This window comes from Triplophysa rosa, linkage group LG1 (genome assembly GCF_024868665.1).
Source record: "Triplophysa rosa linkage group LG1, Trosa_1v2, whole genome shotgun sequence".
NCBI classification, from domain to species: domain Eukaryota; kingdom Metazoa; phylum Chordata; class Actinopteri; order Cypriniformes; family Nemacheilidae; genus Triplophysa; species Triplophysa rosa.
Window position 1 is genome coordinate 13,826,976 of NC_079890.1, and position 13,423 is coordinate 13,840,398.

The window sequence follows — 13,423 nt, forward strand, 5'->3', positions numbered from 1 at the left end:
TTTTATGAAAGAAAAATATAACCTAGGTAAGTCTATGCTTAAAACAAAATTGTACATGAAATCTACAGTTACTGGCAAACCTGCTGCGAAATTACAGCAAAGTTTTACAGTGCAGGTAGGGATAGCCATGACATAGCATGTGAATGAAAAGGTGGTAGCATGTTATGACTACCAAACGATGTTTAATGGATACAAAGGGAGCCTAATCTTACTTTAAAAAAGACCAAATCTTATTGTGTATCAGTCTCTATTTAGGGATAGAGAGAATGAGTGATCGTGGACAGATTGATGTGAGGAACGATGTTGGGGGGGCAGATAGAGGAGAGGACATAGAGGGGAAGTGTGGTTACTGTTTGATGGGTTAATGAAGTGAAAAGAGACTGAATCAGCAGCACATATACCTATACGCAAACAGTACCAGGGGTTGTGAAAGAGAAATGGGGGTGAGGGGAGGGGTGGAAAGTAAGAAGTGGGAAAACAACTAACAAATCTGCGTAAAGAAGAATGGTATAAATGTCAATTTCTTTCAGTTTATGCATCCTAAATAAGTTCTTAACTGATATGTGTTTCTCATAGATGACAAAGAGGACGAGATGATTCAAACTATTTCTAAATTGGTTCACCTGAGTTTGGAGCAGATGTGGTTTCACAAGCACGGAATGGGAAGATGAAACGCATAAACAGCCCAAGAACTGGCCGACAATGACGACAAGCATACCCACTGTTTTGTTTAATAAAGGGTCAGGGGAAGACACCCAACTTTTAAGTAATTCTTCCATAACTGGCCCCTGCAATATTGATGAGTCCTACAAGTACATCTTCCTACCCATCTGCTACTCCTTTACTTTTGTTTTCAGCATAACCCTTAACTTTGTGGTTCTGTACCGCTCTTTTCGACGCACCAAGCGCTGGAATGCATCGCTGATCTACATGGTAAACCTGGCCACAACAGACTTCATGTATGGTTTGTCCCTGCCCTTCTTGGTGGCCAGTTATGTCATGCGTGACGACTGGGTGTTCGGTGACTTCATGTGCCGCCTAGTGCGCTTTCTGTTCTACTTCAACCTCTACTGCAGCATCTTCTTCCTCACTTGCATCTCAGTGCATCGCTACCTGGGCATCTGTCACCCCATGAAGACCATCACTTTGGAGACGAAGCGAGCAGTGAAGGGGACATGTGTGTTGGTATGGATTGCTGTTTTTGTGCTAACATGTCCAATTTTTCGTTTCGCTCAGACACAGTATCTTCCACGTGGAGGGCATCAAGGAGTTTTGGGGGCAGTTGTGAATGGCGAAGGCACGAGGGAGGTGTTCAATAATTGTTGGGATGATGCAATTGATAAGGAGTTCCACGATTACATCCCCTATGGGATCACGCTTCATTTCTTGGGTTTTTTTGTGCCGTTTAGCATCATTGCCTGGTGCTACTCACGTGTGGTGTTGACAATATTTCGGACACTTAACTTTCAGCCTCCTCCTCATCGTATCAGAAGTGGGACGGGCTGTGAAAGTGTAGCAGGGATTGGAGGAGAGGGCATGTCAATCATCTTGGGAGCTCATTCACCTTACGTAAACAGGCGTCGCAAGTCCATCAAAACCATCATTACCATCACTCTTCTCTTTGCCCTTTGCTTCTTTCCTTTTCATGTCACTCGAACCATTTTCCTGTTGCTGAAACTGACAAGTAGGGTGCAATGTCACACCATGCGCATGGTTTCCATCTGTTATAAAATTACTCGGCCACTGGCCTCATTCAACGCTTGGCTAAATGCGCTGCTGTATTTCCTTACTAAAGAGAAAAATGGACCCTGCTGTCAAAAACCTGAACATGCCAAGCATGGTCTCGTATGGCCACTGAGGATGCTGGGAAAAGGAGATGAAGAATAGAATGAAGCTGAGGATACAGGGAACCATAAGGACAACAGACCAAACACTAATAATACATACAGAGGTCTGCCTTAAGACATGACACTATAAGGATGAAAGACATCTTCATACACATTAGAGGGTAAAACTCATACCAGACTAACATCAAAGAGTAGTGTGGTGGAACTGGCTTCAGTTTCTTTAAAGCAAAAATGTCAGAACAGAACGGTTTTGGTGTGATATTCACTACAGTGTTTTTGTGTAATTCTTTTCATTCACATACAATGGATTGTTAAGTTGTTTTGTTGTTTATTCAGGGTAATTTGTTGTGGGGGGTGGTAATAACCGAATTAAAACGAATTGTCAATTTTAGTGTATATTAACAGCACAAACACTATCGTCTATAAATAATAAGCATATTCATGGTGTTTCATTTATGGCAAGCGTATCTCAGAGTGGAGTTCAGTGTCAAGGATTAATATTATCTTGTGAATAATTAAACTATTCTAATAAAGATTTTTAAATGAAAGTCAAGCAATTCAATAATGTTGCTACATTAGTAATCAAGCATGAGTGTCAGTCTGTTGTTTATTTGTCATCGTTATTCTTACCTTTCTCTTGTTTAGATTTATATTGCATGTTAGCAGAAGTCACGCTTTGTGTACTTTCCATGTACACAGAACACAAGTACATCAGCATACAGCACGGGCTACCCTTTGTCCTTCCGTCTAAAATAAGTTAGAACCAGATGATCCACTAAAGGCCTTAGTCTCACTGTTATTACTGCTTGGTTTTACATTGGTTAATGATCAGCTGCCATGTTGCAACGAGACAGATTTGCTGTATCAGAGGAAAGCCTGATACAGCAATGTATATAGCAAATGTAAACATATAGTGGAAGAATGCATGTTTCTGAAATACCTTGACACTATTATAGCATTAAATGTTGTCCACTGCTCTTTGGACAAGATCTTCATCCAGATTATAATTTGCCTTTAAAGAACATTTTTATTTAATTGGCTATGTGATTACTATTTTGGAGCCATTGTGTTTAAAATATTTTGTGCATATGCTAGTGATACAGATATTAGGCTGTGTAATAATGTCCATATGTAAATACATATTAGCTTAAATATATTATTGTTTTTCACCGCAAATTAAAAGATGACTCACCTCTGAATGACATTTGTGATGCACAAAGTATGTATGTTGAGTATTATGACGTATCGATATGAATGTTTTTTATTTTTGCCTTGACATTTATCTGTAATTCAAAACATAAATGACTGATACTACTGCATTATGACGTGGAAGAGGCTCATCCGGGACGTTGGATCGGTCTCTGTGTACATTTTGATTAAGAACATGTTGCTGACTTTTTAAAACCGACTTAACCTAACCAGTTAACTTTCACTTTTAAATTTGTCCTCGTGTTATACTGTAAACTGGGTTAAAACAAGCTCTTCGCATTGAATTATATGCGCAAACTCAGAAAATACATCGATTATACAACAGGGGGCGACATATCGGCAATAGAGTATCTGAAGTTTGGAAATTCAAAACAAAACCAGCAGTGGCACTTCCCGACCTGCACTGCGGCAAATGCATGATCTGACCGTTATTATAAATTATCAAAAAATAAATATAAATTACAGAAACTAATAAACGAGAAGGTAATAACTAGACTAGCTTATATTGACGCAAACGCAATAAATCCATTCGTGAAAAAAAATATTTTTCACCGAGGAAAATTTATATTTATTTTTTTATCTGGCCCGTGTCATCACAGTGGTAGAGCTGCTGCTGCAGCACATTGGCGCCATTTTCAAACTTAAGAGCCTCAGTGACTGGACAGCGACATTATTCCTCATTATTGGCTTTTTTTAAATTCTTTCTTCAGGACCATTTACTACTTTAACATTTTAAAACGAAACTAAGCAATTGGAAGATGATTCTCACAAAAGGTAAGCAATTGTTACTGCTTATAAAATGTATAAAAAAACTTTTATTGCAACTTTCACCTCTTGTAAAACGAAGTATTTTTGCAAACTTCGTCGAAATTCCCTGTAAACCACGTATTCGTTATTCGCCATGTGTTTCGTTATAAGTATATTTGTGCTTATCGTTTAGAAAGAAAGAAATTTCCAGCTGTAATTTCGTTCAGTAAGTTACAAGTTTAACGAATTTATGCATTGCATTGAATTGCATTGCGTTGGCAAACTGATATTTGGCACCATTTCAATAAATCCTTTTTATTGTTGTGAGTAGAAAAAGCCCAAGCAAACATTCTTTTAACATATTTAACAAACAATCTCCGAAATTTCCCAAATTTGTTGCAAACAAAACGACGCATTGACCATATCCGTAAAAAAACGCAAAACCGAAATAAAGCACTCTTCAATTCTTTGTTACATGTTAGCCTTAAAGACAATGATTCTCTAACTATCTGAACCACTCCCCTCAGCTGCTGTCCCCTCACCCACAACCAAGCATAAAGCTCTAACGTTACTTTCCCCTCTCGTGGCTTTTTTATTACAACAGTTTGCAGCGATTTCGTTAATCAAAACTTTGTAGAAAAGAATGGAAATGTATAATTATTACGGTTAAATGTCATTGTTACATCATTCTGTCTGTGGTACGAAAATCAAAATGTTTCGGAAGACGACGAAACGTCTACAGACAATGTTTAAATAATATTTTTTCAATAGAGAATTAGTTACTAACTTGCCTGTTAAGATTGTAGATGAAGACGGCGCTTTGTCGTGGTTCATTAAAAATGTATGTAAAATACTTGGCGATGAATCAAAAGTTAAATACTTCGCTAAATTGTTATATAGCATTTTCCCCACAACGTGAATTGTAAGTATATTTTATCTACAAGGTGCCTAACCCTCGTTTGTCATGGATTTGTTATTTTGAAACATACACCCATCTGAACACTTTTTAGCTGACTTTGATCACCCATTTTATAGCTTTTTCGTTTATGACGGTTAAGCATCTCAGCTTGACAATAATATTCCAGAGGTTAATATTACAACTTAACGTCGTGCTTACATATTTATCTTTTTCTACAAGTTGGTTTTGTTTCTGAAGTTACAGTCTAGTCTTGTTACAGCCATTTGCAGTACGATCCATCTACAAAAGGTTTAAAATATATAAACAGTATTACATGTGGTTGAGTGATGTGACTGTGCTGTTTTATAAGTGCTTAGTTTAATGTTATTGTTAAACTTCAGTTTCCTTAGGTATTTTTGGGTCTTTACCATGACCCTGTGACCTTGTGATAAAAGTACACTTCAGTACATCTTAGTTTTGGCATGACTCTTGCTTTGATGTATGAAGGTACGTGTTTTCCCGTCTTTTCGTTTTCCGGAGTCAACCTATGTGTTCAAAGCATTTCAAAGAAAATGTGAACATGTGAAATGTCTTGGCAAAAGTGATTCTTGTACTAGAATTTCAGAATATTTCTAGGATATCTAAAAGCTGTGTGCTCTTAAAACATTTTGAACAAATGAAAAACTGTCATAGATATTGAGTGATTGGGTATGCCATGAAAGCTGTGCACCTGTTCCTAGATAATATATAATTCAGTGTATGAACATTTATTTTTACACATTTCCATCTTTTGCAGCACATCTGCTAAAACTAGTTTTCAAATGGTTAGCCTGCATGGCCTGGACAGTGTGGATATGGAAAAAATCAAATAGCTTGTGAATATGAGTAGCTTTTTTGTCTTCGTGATATAGACAATGCTTTTCAACCTTATGATTTATGACTTTTTATTCTTTGTTGTAAATTACCAGTATTTTTTTACATAGTTTTATTCAAGCAGATTCTTTATTTAAATGTTGAATAAATCTTATGTACTGGCCTTTGAAATTTTTACTCTCCATAGTTTTAGTTGTCTAGTTTAGGTGTGTGGTTTCCAAACCTTGTGCTTTTGTATTAGTTGTAAAGATGGTACTGGTAGAAATAAAAGGACAAGTGACTGTACTGTATTGTCACCAATATTACATTATGAATTTGCTGTTTCAGTTTTCTTTAAATTGTTATAATATCAGTTGTTTTGTTTTGTATTATTAGCTATTTTCAGCCTTGTGGTAACCAACAATAGTCTGTAAAAGTCAGTCTTCCAGAATAAAACGTAACTTTCCATAGCAATTTAATCATCTCATAATGCATTCGGTACATTGGTTTGTTGGTCATTAATTCTGCTTTTTGACTTTATTTTGAATTATCATAGAGGCCTTTGTCTTGTCTGGCTGTGTGTGTGTATGTGGTTTGTGTGTAATGTTGGACCACAGTTGTCCTACTCAGTAAAACTATCTGTTGAACCAGATCAACATATTCTCCACTCTTTGTACCCAGCCTTGTACTACACACAAAACCCACAGAGACCCTGTATACAATCCGGCTGCATTTAGAGAATATCAAAGGATAAAAACTTTGTCGTTTAAGCACTTATTGTTCACTCCAAACTCTCTGACATCTGCTTTTGATCGTCCTGTTTTGTTGATTTTGTGCATAATGATTTAACATACAGAATACAACATCATGTTTTTTTCCCCTTATTTAACAACATGATTAACTAGAAACACACCCTTGTTTGGTCGCTTGAGTTTTGAGTTTGTGTTGTAAGTTTGTCCGCGGTGTAAAAACACCTCGACACGAACACTTTTCTAGTTTCATATCCCCTTTCTTTTGCGTCGTTGCAGTCGAGCCTTCTCCCTCTTTTGTTTCCCCCTCCCTCTCCGTTGGCTGTGTGAATGCTTTGGCAAGGCTACAAGAAATCAAGCAAGCGAGAGCTGCTAGCCCTGGCGCGTAGACACTAAGGCACACAAATTAATTTTTTTCTCCAAAATTGTAGCACTAATGGTCCCCAAATTTCACAGTCGTCTAAGGGGACCCTGGGGTGATGCCCTGATTTTTTTTGGGATTTTTCCTGTCCCCCTAAAATGTTCATTTTAATTGTAGAAACTGATGCCCCGGGAAAAAGGCTACAGCCCCTGCTTTTTATGCCTACCAAGTTCCTCAGGCAGCCTCACTAGCTACAGCTAAGCAGAGGCTGCACACTGCACTGGACTGCTGGTCTGGAGGTGAAAAGGGAGAGAAAGGGCTTTAAGGGCTGAAAATGGGTGCTGGTGGACAAAAGGTTTAGGCACTTATTTGACTCTTGGAACCCCACCCCCCAATCTGGAATGGGAGCCCCAAGCTCAAACTAATGGGTGTATTTTTGACCTGAAATTAAGACTTGGGATTCCCATTGATAAGTGTATGTGTGGGGTTGTTTTTATTTTTTTATCTTTTTGTACAATTTTTTAAAAAGTAACCAGACTGTTTTAGTTGTAGACTTAGCTTTGGATTTTTGAAGAATATTTTTTTTGCGGTGGGCAAACTACTTAGAATTTAATTGAGTTTTTAGAAACGATGAAAGTGTTTTTAAGTATTTTGTTTAGCTTTTTAAAATACAAAATAAGTTTAACCTTATTGAATTAAGTTGGGTATTTTCTATTTTTTCTTCACCCAGGTGCAGGAGACAGACGACACTTCGAGAGGGGTCTTCAGCCGGTTACTTCAGGAATACCAGGCACCCTTTCCTCTCCTCTGTTGTCTAACAAGCTGGAAAACAGGGATCGAGGGTAAGTGAAGTCTTTCCGGTATCTGTTTCAAAGCTTAACCAAAACGGCCTTTGGTGTGAGTGTGGGTAAGCAAAGTTGGGCCAGGGTGTATATCTGTCTATGTTAGTGTGTGAGCTTCTCTTTTTGGTCTCCCTCTCCCACCCATTTGCTGTCTATCCTTTTCTCATTTTCTCTCCCTCTCCTTTGCTAACAACCCCCCCAACTCTCTCTCCCTCTCTCGATGAACGACGGGCAGAAGTAGACAGAAGCAAATTCATTCTGCAACTGTGCTGACGTGATCATTTGACTCAGTCCTTAAATAGGCTTTATTAGGTATTTGTTAGGGTGCATTTTAACTAAACTCACTAATAGGGTTTAAATCATAATAGACCTTTTAAGAATGTTTGGCTGTTCTACAACACACATTTAGTCACATTTTAGTAGATAAACTTCCTGTTTTTTTACTATGTAGGTTAACTTAATAATAAAGGCTAAAAAATTAAAAACATTTTTTGATCCTTGTAAATTGCTGCAGATTTTTTTTTTAATAACTAATTGTTGGTTCTTACTGACTTTAGAACTTTAACACACTTCTTAGGGTGTGGTGTACCCAAAAAGAAAACTTTAAAGTCCTTAAAATTCTTGGTGTTTCTTTTTATCTAACATTGAACTATTTTATATAAAAAAATCAGAATTTCTGGGGATCCATTTTGAGCAAAATAAAATACATGTAGTTTAAATTAATATTTTTGTGGTTTTCCTCTTTAATTAATCCCACATTTTAATGTTGTGGCATTGTTATAGATGTAAATTTTCTTTTTTATGAGAATAAAAAAACATAAAACAAGTTGCCAAATTCCTTCTGAAATTTACCTTTAAATAAACACCACAACTTGCTTCCTGTTATCATGTAAAACAACACTTGCTTTCCCCATATTAATGATACGATTATATACCTTGGCAGTGTCATTATTACACCTTTTAAAAGCAGATATTCCCCCTGTTTAACAACCCCCTGATTCACTCCCACAACCATTTAAACAATCTGTGTTCTGCAATATATGGCACACCTTTATAATAGTCAAGATTAGTATTCTATTGATTTCTCCTTGTTCACTTGTGTGTGCTTTTTTCAAAACATTTTTTAATGTTTGTTCTTAATATAGTTTGTGAAAATAGTTTTATTTAGTCTTTTTTTGTATACTCTTATTTATTTTTTAACCTGAACACTTTTTTGCTCATAATCCCAAAATAAGTTTTTGTTTTTGACAACAATTACTTTGAATAATTTAAAATAGTTCTAACACTGTATGTGTAGTGGGAATAGATTTTATTAAATAGACTTTTACTTCAGATTTATTACAAAAATGAATTAATCTTGTATCCAAGTATAAGGTTAAAGTAGTGAAAGAAATTTGTTATTTTACTTTATTTTACACACAGTAGATTATTCCCATGTTAATAAAACCTTTTTTGACAGGCGCTAGTTTTTACTCCTCATCTCCCCATCCTCCATTTTGTCTTTATCCTCAACATCCATTTTAGGACAGTTTGTGCACAGTAACTCACTTATTAAGTCTCAAAGGGCATTATTAGACTAGCATGAAAAGATGTGGGTGACCACGAGCTCCTCATGATTGTGTGGGCCAAAGTAATTGAAGACATTCCTTAATTCTTACTGTACTTTATTAAATGTTTCAAAAATAAGTGATGTGTACCCACATCTGTTCACAGTGGATTCTAATCAAACCTTTTAAAATGTCCTTTATTCTCCAGTAATTGCATATGCATAATCCATTTTTATATTATGTTGAATTTGACATTTTATTTTGTTGCCTTTATTTTTGTTCTAGTGAGGAACACTGGAATCTGTCTGCATCTTTTTATTTAGCCTAGAGTTCCCTGTAGCAGCACATCATGGTTTGTAAGTTTTAAGGGCAAATTCCAAATCATGATGTGCTGTCACTAGGAGCCTGGGAATTTCTCCATTAACATGACATCATTCTACACCTGCACTTGTGTGGTATCAACAGGATTCCTACGGTTATGGAAAATCAAGGAATTTTTAAATTGTGATATCCAGGTCTACAAGTCAGAAATGAACAAAAGCTTCATACTTAATAGAAAAGACATACATTTCTATAGTAAATATAATTTTTAATATTTTCTTAGGTTAAATTTGTTTTTCTGTGCAATCACTATGCAAAAACTACTTATGCACCATCACAAATCTTCACAGAATTTCATTGGTCAAAGGGAGTGAGAACGTTCAGTGTTCATCATATCATTAGGTGCAGGGTAATAAATCCATCAAAGGTAAGCTTTGTCTTAGCTGTGTCTGACTATTAGTGAGATGCCGACTGTAGTTTTGTATGTAGAATTAGGTTAAGTTAAAAATGTCTTTTGGATTTGTGCATTACAATGTAATAAAGCAAATGGGTTTTTTCTAGAACAATATTATAGTATTACATTTTTACAAATGACCAGATGCACAAAAGAAACACCAGGTGTGGTCTCCGCAACTGGGAAATTACATGTTCTCTCTCTATTATAGTCAGCATTTTACGTGACTACTATAGCAAAAAAAAAAACATTTGATGGCTTAGTGTGTTTGACAGTAGCAGCACATCAATATTGGCAGCTACCCTCCATAGGGTTGCCAGTACGGTTTGTGCTGCTCCCGTCAGACAGACACACTCTACAACTTTATTCAGAGCAGTATGGAAACAACAGCTGCTGTATTTCACCTTCATTACAGACTGATTTTCACTCATTTTTAAGTCACCTTTACTTTTCAGTCATCTGTATGAGAATACCCGGGGCAAATATTAAAAAATAAGAGCCAAAACTTTGACTGGTTAAGTTTATTTTATAATACACCAAAAACTTAAGGTGTGCCATCTTCAAAAGTGTAACATCATGACTAGTTGGATTTATTAACTCAGGAGGCCATTAAATGGGCAATGAGCAATGAGAACAGAGGTACATGGGTGGTTTCCCATACAGGGTTCAAGACTAGTCCTAGACTAAAATAAATGATAGAGCTGTCTAAACTGAAAACAGCTTGTACTGACATATCTTAAAACACATCAGTGCCATTGTTTTGTCTAATTTAACTAAGGCCTAGTCCTGTTTTATTCTAATCCTTCTGCAGGAAACCGCCCCCGTAGTCATTGATCTTCATAGCTTTGTAATAGTAATGAAGAGACTACGTACAGTTTATCTGCACAACTGTTTCACACCGAAAAGAAAATTAACACTGCAACTTGCCTATTTTTTAACCAATGTAGAAACACTTAAAGGTTTGTATCTCATTTGTTAATATTCTCTCCACACACTAAAATTACATACATTGCAAAGACTGGTGAAATTGCTGAGTGATGCTCTAAATGAATGGAAGTTTTCTTTAAGAAATGTGTAAAAAGATTATTTTAAATAAAACCCTACTTTCTGAAAACATTTTAGCTGCAAAAGATGGCATCTTTATTTTTTGTTTGTGTATGTGTGTGTATAAAAGAAAAATGCGTCAAAATACTATGCAGGCCATTGACTTTAGGAATAATCAAAAGTACAATAATTGTTTAATTTAGCAATACAAACAAAGCCTCAACCATCAATATTCCAAGCCATTTGGCTAAAGGTTTTTCCCAAAGCCAAGTACATATCTTTATAATGGTTTTAAAAATATGTACAAAAATGCTGTAACTGAAAAATAAACATTTTTGACAGAGCAGTAATATGTAAAAGTATATGCTAGCTTTCTTAAATGATATATTATCCCTTCCTTTATTATCATCATAGAAATGTGTCTTCCTGGAAGAAAAGTTTGGATTAAATAAGAAGTTTTTTGGGGGGGGGGGAGGTGGAATGAACCCTCACTGATAGGACATGATTCAGTTTCATTTCATTTTCCAGCTGAAGGTAAGCTACAGTATGAGAACTTCAACGGGATAACAGAGGCAAGTCACTGGAATTCATGATGAGGCTGGAATCCAGATTTAGACTATCTGCAGAGAAAAAAATAAATATAGCTATTATTTACCACATTAAACCGGTGTAGAAGACATAACAGACATTACGAAAAACAATCAAAACATGTCACCGAAGTACATTTGCATTTAGATATCCAAGTTCCAGTTATTCAGTTTAAAAATAATACAGAAAAGCTAAACTTACCTTGATCAAAATTGAGTTTTTTGGAGGTGGAACCATCACCTAGCCCCTCTATATCTACCAGATCACTGTTTGCATCAGAGTCATTCAATGCACTGAGAGTGACCTCTATGAAACATAATATGAAACCATTTACATTTGACTCAAAATTATGAAATTAGTTCCAAGTACACACTAGCATTAATATAAGCATAAAATGTATAAAGTCATGCTCACCAGCTGTCTTTGATGACTTAATGCTAGATGGACATGTAGTTGGACCCTGTAAACCGGCGGTCACCGCAACATGAGATTTTGGCACAGCAATGACTTTAGGTGGTCCAGGGAGAGGCATAGAAACTGGTACCTTTTTGGTGCTCTTCTTTAAAGAATCAGTGGATAAAACTCCAGTGTCTTCATAAATCTTCCTCTTGACTGTTGTTTTCGTTTGTGCACTTGTAATAGAAATATATAATCATTACAACTGTGACCTACACAATAAATAGCATTTTCAATAACCCCTTCTGACATATACTAAACATATTAAAGTGTATTCAAGTCTTGGGCTTTTCATAAATTTCTACAAAAGATGGGAAATGGTCTTCCTCTCCAGATTTATAGGAAGAGACATACCAAACCAATGAGATGGGTTTACAAGTCTTAAGAAGGTTAACAAGTTCGCCTAATAATGTATTATTTAGCGCCAATTTAATTCCAACATACAAATGGCCAAAAGACACAAGGTAATTTAATCTTTCTGCAGTGTTCATTTGGAAATTCGAGAGAAAGCCAAATGGTAGTAAATAATGAATGGGTATTACAAAAAGTGCACTGAGATATACAGTACATCATTAGGATGGCCTGATTCGGCGAATATATTCAAAGAAATGAAAGCTCACCCTGCTGGACTCATGTCTGCCACTGGATGCAGTTGCATGGTAAGCTCTCCTAATTTTGTGAACGCAGCTCCAGCTGCAGAAAAAATCTCGCCAACCTAAATACATAAAACCAAGTCATGGTAACAGTTAGGTGAGATAAATGTTGTACGTCATCTGTCCCCAAAACGTAAAATTGTATTAGTTTTCAAAGCGGATTTCTGGTGAATAGTTAGCATACTAGCCAATAGCTAAAATAACAACATATCAAATCTGATTAATACCGGAGACAGTGAACACGAACCGCACCCCACCACAACAGAAGAAAACACAAAAAATTGGCAAACGATTAAGTTAGATCTCATTAAAAAACAAATTTTACCTTAGTAGAAGCTGAAGTCATTGTTTTGATTTACAGCAGCGTGGTGGGGGCTGCGGTTTTAGGAAACAGCTAACTTAGCTGAATTGGGTAACAATGACTAACGTCAAAATATTTGAATAATTATTTTTAAACATTTCACATCATGAAGCTAAACAAAACCATTTTTACGAAACAAACAACACTATAAGTGCGCCATAAAGATGACTCTGGGAAACAATGGCGCTTATTGGTCTTAAACCAAAGTCGCGGGACGTTATTGGTTAGCATCGGCGGGTTACTCAAAACGTTCAATGCTGCGCTGAAACTACGCAATTCATTTCCAAAGTTCTGCAATGTCGTCGTTGAATGTAAAAAATTTCACAATTCGACCATCACGTAAAATTGTTACCGATTATAGTCAAAGTTTAAACTCCTGCTAATTAGTTTTCTCTATATCACGTAGAGCAAAAGTTTTGTAAATATAAAGTCGTAACAGTGTTTATAAAATATATAATATTGATATATAGTAAATGCATAATATTATGAGTGGA

The 13,423-nt window shown here is 36.0% G+C and overlaps 2 protein-coding genes across 2 annotated transcripts; one reads left to right on the forward strand and one right to left on the reverse strand.

Moving 5' to 3' along the window:
* The first annotated feature begins 702 nt into the window (after positions 1-702).
* Positions 703-1,887, forward strand: si:dkey-6n21.13 (P2Y purinoceptor 3). The gene has a single exon (XM_057323640.1). The coding sequence runs from the start codon at positions 703-705 to the stop codon at positions 1,885-1,887; it is 1,185 nt and encodes a 394-aa protein (XP_057179623.1).
* Positions 1,888-10,943: 9,056 nt separating this feature from the next.
* On the reverse strand, positions 10,944-13,137 carry zgc:92664 (uncharacterized protein LOC436695 homolog). Its single transcript, XM_057332506.1, has 5 exons — positions 12,894-13,137; positions 12,536-12,630; positions 11,874-12,091; positions 11,661-11,765; positions 10,944-11,491 (listed from the first exon to the last, which is right to left on the reverse strand). The coding sequence occupies exons 1-5, from the start codon at positions 12,912-12,914 to the stop codon at positions 11,427-11,429; spliced, it is 504 nt and encodes a 167-aa protein (XP_057188489.1). The 5' UTR covers positions 12,915-13,137; the 3' UTR covers positions 10,944-11,426.
* Positions 13,138-13,423: the final 286 nt, after the last annotated feature.